The following is a 10,697-nucleotide window of genomic DNA, read 5'->3' on the forward strand; positions in this document are numbered from 1 at the left end:
CATGGGAAAAGTGGGAGTATTTGTTCTCTTACTTGATATCTAGTGACGGAGAGCTTAAGAGGGACCACTTAGAGATTTAAACAAACTTCCCATATCATTTAGGGGTCACAAAGGACTGGGGTTTTGTTATACCTGAAGTGTGTGGAATAGAGAAACGCCAGCACACTGAGTCCAAATTAAGCAGGGGTCCTTTATTGGCCAGCAGTCAAGAGTGGGCTTCCGTGTCAAAGTCTCTCCACCCCCAGAAGCGGGGGGTATAAACTTTTTATAAGGTGCTTTCAGTAGGGGAGGAGGAGTCCTTAACACAAGCTGAGTTTATAAAAGCCAACACCTGCAAGGTTAGATCTATAGGGTACGGGCAGTGTTTACAAGGGAGAGCCTTGGTTTCACAGGATTTTATAGTTTTTGCTAAACTCTGCAGCTTTCAGCTGAGCTTAAAGGGGGAGTATTGAAAGCCTATAGCAGGGTGGCGCGCCTGTGGCTCAGTGAGTAGGGCACTGGCCCTATATACTGAGGGTGGTGGGTTCAAACCTGACCCTGGCGAAACTGCAACACAGAAGCTGGAGTGCCTGTAGTCCCAGCTACTTGGGAGGCTGAGGCAAGAGAATCACCTAAGCCCAGGAGTTGGAGGTTGCTGTGAGCTGTGACACTACAGCACTCTACTGAGGGCGATAGAGTAAGACTCTGTCTCTTAAAAAAAAAGCCCATAGCAAAATGGAGTAAGTCTGGCTCTATGTACAAAATGGAGTTAGGGCATTACAGTTTGACTCCTCAAGTAAACCGACTTTGTTTGTGTATGAGACAGAGTCTCAAGCTGTCACCCTGGGTAAAGTGCCATGGCTTCATTATAGCTCACAGTAACCTCCAACTCTTGGGTTCAAGTGATCCTCTTGCTTCAGTTTTTTCTATTTTTAGTAGAGATGAGACCTTGTTCTTGCTCAGGCTAGTCTCAAACCCAAGAGCTCAAGCAATCTGCCTGCCTCGGCCTCTCAGAGTGCTAGGTGTGAGCCACTGTGCCTAGCCTAAACCAACAACAAAATGCTGCTGGGCGGCGCCTGTGGCTCTGTGGATAGGGCACCGGCCCAAGGGTGGCGGGTTCAAACGTGACCCTGGCCAAACTGCAACAAAACATAACCAGGAGTTGTGGCGGCCACCTATAGTCCCAGCTACCTGGGAGGCAAGAGAATCGCTTAAGCCCAGGAGTTGGAGGTTGCTATGAGGTGGAGGCACTCTACCTAGAGCGATAGAGTAAGACCGTCTCTAAAAAAGAAAAAAAGAAAGTAAGTGCTGCTGGCTAACTTCTTCCACAGCAAGAGCAATGCAAAGAGGTGGCAAAGTTGGAATTTGCCTAATACTCCTTAGATCAGAGGCCAGCCTAGTGAAGGAGAGGTGTAGCCTGGAACTGTTTTGACTCCTGCCCACATAGACTGCCTGGAGGGCAGTGAGGTCCAACAAAGAGTCTTTTGAATGACAGTCAAACACCCAGGGAAAGAATGAGTTATCCAAGTCAGTGTAGCTGTAGCCAGAAGGAACTCTGAGGTGAGACTCTAAAGAACCCACAAAAGTAGAGCTGAGAAAAAGAAAGCTTCAAAGATCCTCGTACAGATTTTTTGGCAGGACTGCTCAAGTTAGTCTCCCTTCCTTCCTTCCCCCAAGCTCACCCCTCCCATGCCCACCTTGGAAAGAATCGGCAGCTAGGGTAGGGGAGAGGAGGTTGTGGAAGAGATTTGATTACACAGTGAAGATTGGTTTATTACCTAAAGTGACCATGGTCCTTTCTGTTATTTAACATTGACCAAAAGAATCATTCAGGCCTGCCGAAGTGGTCATTTAGTGGCAGGGGGCAATTTTCCCCGTAAATAAAATTTTAAGAGGGTAGTCAAGACAAAAAGTTGTATTTAATTATATATTGCTGTTAGTGCTTGTTCAATAGATGCAAGAATCTGTGATTTTTCATATTTAGTTAACAGTAGAGCAAAATCCACAGTAATTCACAAAGACTTATGCAAGAGAGTTTTTTTCTCTTGAAAGTACTAATTTATTCCAACTTTCCCTTTATTCATCAGTATGGATAATGCTGCTTTAATTACTCTGCTTTAATATTGTTCTAAATGTGCATTATATCCAATGGTGTAAGTACAGTTTATGTAACAATGTGCCCCCTGTTTGTCCCCCTCTTTTACAGCGTGGGTAGGTTCTCTCTCCATGGGGATGATTTTCTTTTGCTGCCCAATAGTCAGTGTCTTCACAGACCTATTTGGTTGTCGGAAAACAGCTGTCGTGGGTGCTGCTGTTGGATTCATTGGGCTCATGTCCAGTTCTTTTGTGAGGTAAGGACTTGGTTTCTTTTTGTTATTTATCATTGCTCCTCAATATCCAGAAAAAGGATTTGGTTTCTTTATGTTGCTTTTCAAGAACTGTCAGATACCTTAAAGTTTGGCTTTCAGAAACATTGCTGTTTGCAAGGAATTACCTTTTCATTACCTAAAGCAATAGGACTTATACAACAAACTGTTTATTCATAGCAGCAAATCAGAGCTTGAGAATTTGGATGCTTTTGCTTGTATACCTAAGACAGATCAGTAAGGATGTATGTATTCCCTGGAGCAAAGAAAATGCCCCCCCCTCAGTCATAAAAATCTTAAAGGAACTCAAATTATAACAATGAGTTATCTAAAACAATGGCCTTAGTCTAAGGTCAGCTCAGTCTGAGGCTTTCAGGGAATAGTAAATGGTGTTGTAAAATGGCCATATCTAGGTTTGACAAGAAATTTTTCTGTTAATGGCTTAAAAACGTTGCTATTCATTTCATCCCCAGTAGAGAATTCTTGTCTGTATTTTTTTTTTTTTTTAAAGAACATGCTAAAATTTTTAAATACTATGGCAAAATGCAGTGGTCAAATGCACCTTAAGATAAAATGTAATGCACTTTTCCTGTGTCTATTAGAAGAAAAGATGTAGTGCCCTGAAGAGGGACTAACCACAGGAGCTGACGGGCACATACTGTAAGCGACACCTGTCCTCCCTCCAGCTCCAGTCTCCTAGTAAGTCCCCTTGTGGTGTTAGAATAATTCTCAGAGAAACACTACTTCACTATGCAGGGCTGGCCAACAGGAGGCGATTAATAAGATCTCTTAAGATCATTTCCTGCCTTTGTCTCTACGTTAGTGTTTTTTCTTCATTTTCTGCCTCTTCCCTGTCCCTAACTATCTGCTTTAGTTGAAAAGCATCATTGTGATCATTAGGGAAAAATTAGTAAAATTTACATTTGACTTTAAATATTCAGGATTTAATCAACAGAATCCTTGGTTTTACTCACCCCTTACCTTCTCAACTTTAAAAATGAGCCTCTTTCTTTCATACTTTCTTTCACCTAACTTAGACATTCTATTTGGATTTTTTTAAATTATATTTATTTCTTGGTAGACAATAGACATTCCATCTTGTAAAAACTTTGGTTTTTTTTCTTGTATAGTAGTTGTTTTAAGGAAAAAATGTTCGTTTAGAATAGTATTTTGTTTAGGTGATTTTGTGAGATCATTTATTTTTAGTTCTTTTTTAGTCACATTATTATTATTATTTTGAGACAGAGTTTCTTTCTTTCTTTCTTTCCTTTTTGAGACAGAGTCTCCCTATGTCACTTGGTAGAGTGCTGTGGTGTTACAGCTCAAGCAACCTCAAACCTTTGGGCTTAAGAGATTCTCTTGCCTCAGTCTCCCAAGTAGCTGGGACCACAGGCACCTGCCACAGCACCTGGCTATTTTTTTGTTGCAGTTGTCATTGTTGTTTAACTGGCCTGGGCCGGGTTTGAACCCACCAGCCTCTGTGCATGTGGCCAGCACCATAACCACTGTGCGGCAGGCTCCAAGCCGAGATAAGAGTTTCACTATGCTACCCTCAGGAGAGTGCTGTAGCGTCACAGCTCACAGCAACCTCAAAATCTTGCCTCAGAACCTTTGGGCTTAAGTGATTCTCTTGCCTCAGCCTCCCAAGTAGCTGGGACTACAGGCTATTTTTTTGTTGTTGTAGTTGTCATTGTTGTTTACCAGGCCCTGCCGGGTTTGAACTTGCCAGCCCCTGTGTTATGCGGCCAGCGCCCTAACCACTGAGCTACGGGTGCCGAGCCTTTAGTCACATTATTAACACGGTGTTAGAAATGCCTCATCAGGTATCTTCTATGATCTGGTAGCCCTTGGGTACCTACTGTCAGTACCTGTGGCCCTACCACTTGCTGAATGTCTTACCACTTAGGCTGTGGTAGAAAATTGAGAAGTAGAAAACTTAGGTAACCTGTCACCTAGTTTGTTACACAAAGTCCATATACAAACATAGAGCAGACTGTATTTTCCAAATTTTTTTGATCACTGAGAAATAAAAATTGTGAAATATATTTCATGTCATGACCCAGTTTTCTCCCTTCACCTTCCTTTCCTCTGCAAGTGAAATGACATTTCTTGAAACCAAATTTCCCTTTAAAACATGCAATACTCTATTTAACCTCCTGGTGAAAGGCTACCAAAATTTCAGAGCAATATACAGGAGCAGGTGGAAATGTAGTGTGAATTCTAAGTGTCAAATGTCAGCTCCACCTTCCTCTCCTCCAGTTCTGCCTTATAAAGAAAACCTTCTCCAGCATCTCAGTTCATGTCAGTGTCCCTTCCTTGAATCCTTTTTACACGTGTGATTGGTATCCCACAGCCTTGCTGATGTACACTGCACTTAGTTGTCAGATTTCAAGAACTTAAAATCTCTGATACTGAGGTGAAATTTTAGAAATAAAAGAGGCATGCATATCTTGAAGGCAGAGCTACATTTAAAATATTTTTTTCATCAAGTACTTCGTACATAATATCTGCTTAACATGTTTGTTGAACAAAGAGTAGAGACTCAGTAAAAGGTGACTGGAGTGAAGTGCGGTTAATCTAGGAAAGCCTGAGGTAACTATTGAGCCTGAGTTAAAGATGGTGCTAGCTGTGCATTAATAGAGCGGCGAGGGCATCTCAGAGGGAGGATTGCCAACATGCCTTGCTTTTATCAGATGCTGGAGTTCCTGTGATAACCTCAACATATTCTAGATAATTGCATTACAGTCAAATATTTAATTATTAACCAACTTTATCTATCTCAGTTTCTAATAAATTATTTGCCTTTATAACTTATAAATAGCCTTTTCAAAAAAAATGGAAGTAGTTTTACTTAATAATTGTCTCAAAGAACATAATGATATCATCTTCTACCTAAGTGCAATTAAGTTATTTCGTTAAACTACAGAATTCTATAATTATTCTTTTGAGAAGTACATGGCTTTAAAGCTTAAAACAGGGATCAGTATTGGTGCACACTTAATTTAGACTTCCTGCCATCAGAATATGATATCTTGTTATCTTGCACAATACTTGGAACAGCACAGTACAGGGCGAAGGTTGGTCTGCAGGCCTGAGGCCAGCAAAAATGAGGCACCACTGCTCCTCTAAGCAAATGTTTCTCACGTAACCTTGGGGAAGAAATACCAAATGCAGCCTTTTCTCTTACTAGATTGCTTAGTACATCGTACCTAGAAAAACTCCATGAAATAATGCCCTTACATTATTAAATTCTAAGTTTTAAAAAAGTTTCTTTGAAACTAGGTTTTTGGTTTGTTTAATCACTATCAGTTTTACTGGGGCCCTTCCTGGCACTGACCTTTATTTCTGAGCTGTGGAGAGCACAGTTCTTACCCAATGCCGTGTGGATCACCTGAAATTCATAGAAAGCGGAGGAGGAACAGAAGCACTGATGGCCTTAACAGTGACTTTTCATGCATTTAGAGTTAATTAAATATTTTTAATGACACATTCTTGAGTCATTAAATATTTTACTTCTGTTTTTGGTTTTTATTTGGAGAAAATATTAACTAACTAAAACCTACTTTTACTATAAGGTTTTGTCCTACCAGGCACATGATAAAAATAATCAAAGCCACTTTCTGTCTTTTTCATCTTTATACAGTTCCATCGAGCCTCTGTACCTCACCTATGGAATCATATTTGCCTGCGGCTGCTCCTTTGCATACCAGCCTTCATTGGTCATTTTGGGACACTATTTCAAGAAGCGCCTTGGACTGGTGAATGGCATTGTCACTGCCGGCAGCAGCATCTTCACAGTTTTGCTGCCTTTGCTTTTAAAGGTTCTGATTGACAGCATGGGCCTCGTTCAAACGCTGAGGGTACTCTGCATCTTCATGTTTGTTCTCATTCTGGCTGGCTTTACTTACAGACCTCTTACTTCCAGTACCAAAGATAAAGAGAGTGGAAGCAGTGGATCCTCCCTCTTTTCCAGGAGAAAGTCAAGTCCTCCAAAGAAATTTTTTAATTTTGGCATCTTCAAGGTGACAGCTTATGCAGTGTGGGCAGTTGGAATACCACTTGCACTTTTTGGATACTTTGTGCCTTATGTTCACTTGGTGAGTATGCTCCTTCAGCTTTGCTGATAATGGATATTATTTCATACAGGAAAACTTCCTCGAAGAGCAAAATCAGGTTGAAATTGGCTTCACCATCCTGGTTATAATTCAGGGACTCCTGAAATAAAAGATTTCTCAAAACAAGGTCAATGCATTCATTTGACCAGCAGTCCCCTACCTTTTTGGCACCAGGGACTGGTTTCATGGAAGATAATTTTTCCATGGATTGAGGTGGGAGGGATCTGACAGGAGGTGGAACTCAGGCAGAGATGCAAATGATGGGCAGTGGCTGTCAATACGGAGAAGCTTTGCTGGCTCACTGCCGCTCACCTCCTGTTGGACAGCCCAGTTCCTAACGCCCACAGACTGCTTCCAGACTGTAGCCTCTAAGACCATTAAACAGGGAGTGTGTTTCATGATTTGCTTTGGTATTTTAAAGATCCCCAAGCCAAACAAACAAAAATAATTTTTAAAAAAGGAAAGCTAAAATCTTGAAACTGGTTACAGCAATATAAAACATTTGATATTAATAGATCACTTTTTCTTCAAGTGTCTCTTATCCGGGGCAAAACTGTTATAGTTATTTTGCCAACATCAATAAGTTATTTTTAATTGAAGGGTCCAGAAATTAGGTAATTAGCAAAAAAGCCAATGGCTTTGACACAAGGAATCATTACACTGACCTGTGGGACTCTTCTGGGAAAATGGGAATTCTATTCAGAGGAGTATTTGAAAAATGTTAAGCAAGTTCTAAATGAGGGAAGACAGTGTTTTATAGGAAGTTAGGATTTTAAGTGCTCAAGCAGTTTATATTGTTTACTTCTATTTCAAAGAGGCAAAATTCAGCCCGAAACAAGAATAAGCAGGGTCTAAAGTAGTTGCCCTGGCAAAATTTGCTCAAAAGTGCTCATTATGTTTCTTCCTTTTTTCTTACTGTTGTGACAGAAAATATATTTACAGTTCAACATAGATGATAAATGCTTAACAAAAATGACACTGGCATACATTTTGTGTGTATACTCTGTGTGTGAACTTGGATCTTTCCCAGCTTACAGTCTACTTATAGATATTTATACAATTTTTTTTTAGGTAAGAGTTTTGGTGAAAGTAACAGCAGTTCAAAAAATTACTGGGGTCAAGGGGTCAGTTAGTAACTACATCATCAATGCAATACATCAGTTATTAGTGTGGTTCAAAAAAGAATTAAACAAGGAAACGGAGAGAATGGTAGGCATGTCCTGGTTCTAAGAATTTTAATCTTTTAATTTCTCAATTCTTCTATTCTCTTCTTGCCAGGGGAGTTGAGGAGGCAACTGGGATGACCAATGAGGAAATATAGGGAAGGACTAGGTATTAGTATTCTGAGCTACTTGATATTTTCTGAAGACTAAGGTACTAAGTAAAATAGCCTTATAATTCAATTTTGAATTGAAATAACTCCTGTCACATATGCAGTATATGGCCACATCTTGATCTGATAATCCATTTTCACACTTTTAGGAACATATACATGAACCATGAAGCTAATTTTTGTTGGAATATAGATCTGTTGGGAAAGGATCCAATTTACCAATCTACCTCTTCATTTTATCCTTTCTCAAAGATGAATGTAAATTCTTTTTTTCTTTAAATTCTCTGTGGTACTATAATACTAGGTGAATACACCCAGAGAAATCAGTATCTCAGTTTGGCTAATACCAGACTTTTACCAAAGGTCAAGTGGTAGATAACTAATTATTTCTGGTTATATATTTACAATTTATAAACTAATTACACATATATTACTTCATTTGATTTTCACAAGAACTCTGTGAAGTAGGCAAAATAAACAATATTAGCTCTGTTTTACACACTATAAAACAAGTTCTTCACTAACATTTCTCTGTTGGCTCGGCGCCTGTAGCTCAAGCGGCTAAGGCGCCAGCCACATACACCTAAGGTGGCAGGTTCGAATCCAGCCCAGGCCCGCCAAACAGCAATGATGGCTGCAACCAAAAAATAGCTGGGCGTTGTGGCAGGCGCCTGTGGTCCCAGCTACTTGGGAGGCTGAGGCAGGAGACTCGCTTGAGCCCAGGAGTTGGAGGTTGCTGTGAGCTGTGATGCCAGGGCACTCTATCCAGGGGGACAGCTTGAGGCTCTGTCTCAAAAAAAAAAAAAAAAACATTTCTATGTTAAAGGATTTTCCAAGAGTTACTTGTTAGTAAACAGTAGAGCAAGGGTTGTTTTTCTTCCTTTATGCTTATCTTGTAGCAAATCTAACACAGCATTAACAGCATATTGGGCCACCAAATGGGTCCATCTTATTGAGGGGAAAATAAATATGTAATGTCTTAAGGTAAATCAAATTTCATAGTGGGGGGATAAGTTAAAGAATGTTACAGATACTGTTGTAATCAGGAGGTGATAAATCAGGGCACAGGAGGAGAGTCTTTACTGACTCTATTTCTTCTGCTCTTCCCCCTTCTAGGCATGTTTTCTTACAAAATGTGTTGACGCTTTTCATTTGGGAGTTTCTCTTTTTCAAAGTTTATGCTACCAAAAGCCACATTGTAGAGGAAACACCAGACAGTTAAGTGCCATGCAGGCTATTTAAATCTCATCTTTGGTGCTGCCCCTAGTTTGTTACTTTGCTGTGATTTAGAGTTTACATTATGAACACTTAACCCAGGCTTCATGAAATGAGACCACAGTTTCCTTCTTAGACAGGGAAAAGGTATAGAAAATCTTTCCAGGACTCGTAGATGATGCTCAATCCATATCAAACCCTTTTTTGACTGTTGAAGGAGAAACACATATCTGAAGAAGGGTAGACTTTGTAAATGTAATGATTAAAACCATTATAGTTTACAAAGCACCTTTGCATACATCTTTTATTTAATCTTCACAACAATGTGATACCTGTGATGTGTCATCCTTATTTCAAGAATGAGAAGACTAAGGCACAGAGACATTAAATGACTGCTCACGGTTGCAGAGATGGTGACTTGGTGACTGCTAACTATCGGTGTAGTACTTAATGCAAGCACGAGTATCATATAGAGGGTTTAAAGGTAAAGGTTCTGCCTCTCACAGCAGTATATTCACTCTGCCATAGTCATATTTGGTTTCTTCAACTAATCTGAATTGTGATATTACAGAAAGGAGAAAGACCAAGAATTTAAGCAGTCATATGAACATCATATTTTTTTCTTTCTTTTTGAGAACAGGATCTGTCTGTCTCTATCACGTGGGCTAAAGTACAGAGACATTATCTAACTCACTGCAACCTCAAACTCCTGGGCTTCAGGATCCTGAGCATCTGGGACTACAGGCACACACCACCACACAGGGCTAAATTTTCTGTTTTTGTGTGGAGAATTTGAAGTTGTGGTGAGCTATGATGGCAACACTGTGCTCTACCCCGGGCAACAGAGCAAGACTCTGCCTTACAACAAAAACAAATAAGAACTAGAAATGTGGCTTGGTGCCCATAGCTCAGTGAGTAGGGCGCTGGCCACATACATTGAGGCTGGCCGGGCCTGCTCACAATGACAACTGCAACCACAAAATAGCTGGGCATTGTGGCAGGTGTCTGTGGTCCTGGCTACTTGGGAGGCTAAGGCAAGAGAATCACTTAAACCCAGGAGTTTGAGGTTTCTGTGAGCTGTGACGCCATGGCACTACTAGTGTTACTAGATTGTATGTGACAATTTGAAAAGGAATATGTGTGCTTGCTCTCAAAGCAGGGTTGAAAGTTTTGTCCTTTTGTAATTAGCCTTTAAAAATGATCTGTCTTTTGGGCCCTATGCTTATATTCTCTATTAGAAATATAAATCAGTTTGATGAAGCCTAACTTTCTATACAAGCATTCCCAGGAGCAGCTCCTTCAGTGTTTATTGCCCCCTTTGCTTGAGCATTGTTTTGTTTTGTTTTTTGGCTCCTCCTGTCCAGTTTTTCTTTACTCAGCATCCATGAAGAGCACCACACCCTCCTTGTTTTCCTCCTTCCTCCCTGTGACCCCTTCTCACTTTCTTTGCTCTCTCCCTTTCCCCTGCCCTCCAATATCAGCGTATCTAAGCTTCTCTTTGATCTTTGTATCTATTCCACTGCTGGTTCCATCCAGTCTCCCGGGTTCCGGGTTTGGCTGGACCTATTCTCTGAATCTTCCACCAGAGTTAGATATCCAGCTAACTGAATATCTCGCGTGGATGACTGCTACATGTTTCAGACTAAACATGTCCAGCTTCAAGTCCTGATCTTTTTTTTTTTTTTTTTT

The 10,697-nt window shown here is 40.5% G+C and overlaps 1 protein-coding gene across 1 annotated transcript in view; it reads left to right on the forward strand.

Moving 5' to 3' along the window:
* The window catches only part of SLC16A10 (solute carrier family 16 member 10), a 131,793-nt gene that overhangs the window by 82,792 nt on the left and 38,304 nt on the right, over positions 1-10,697 (forward strand). Inside the window, exons 2-3 of the mRNA XM_003781594.3 lie at positions 2,186-2,330; positions 5,989-6,442. Of these exons, the coding sequence (XP_003781642.1) occupies positions 2,186-2,330; positions 5,989-6,442 (599 nt within the window). The remainder of the gene's footprint in view (positions 1-2,185; positions 2,331-5,988; positions 6,443-10,697) is intronic.

Source organism: Otolemur garnettii, unplaced genomic scaffold (assembly GCF_000181295.1).
Source record: "Otolemur garnettii isolate 467f Iridium unplaced genomic scaffold, OtoGar3 scaffold00002, whole genome shotgun sequence".
NCBI classification, from domain to species: domain Eukaryota; kingdom Metazoa; phylum Chordata; class Mammalia; order Primates; family Galagidae; genus Otolemur; species Otolemur garnettii.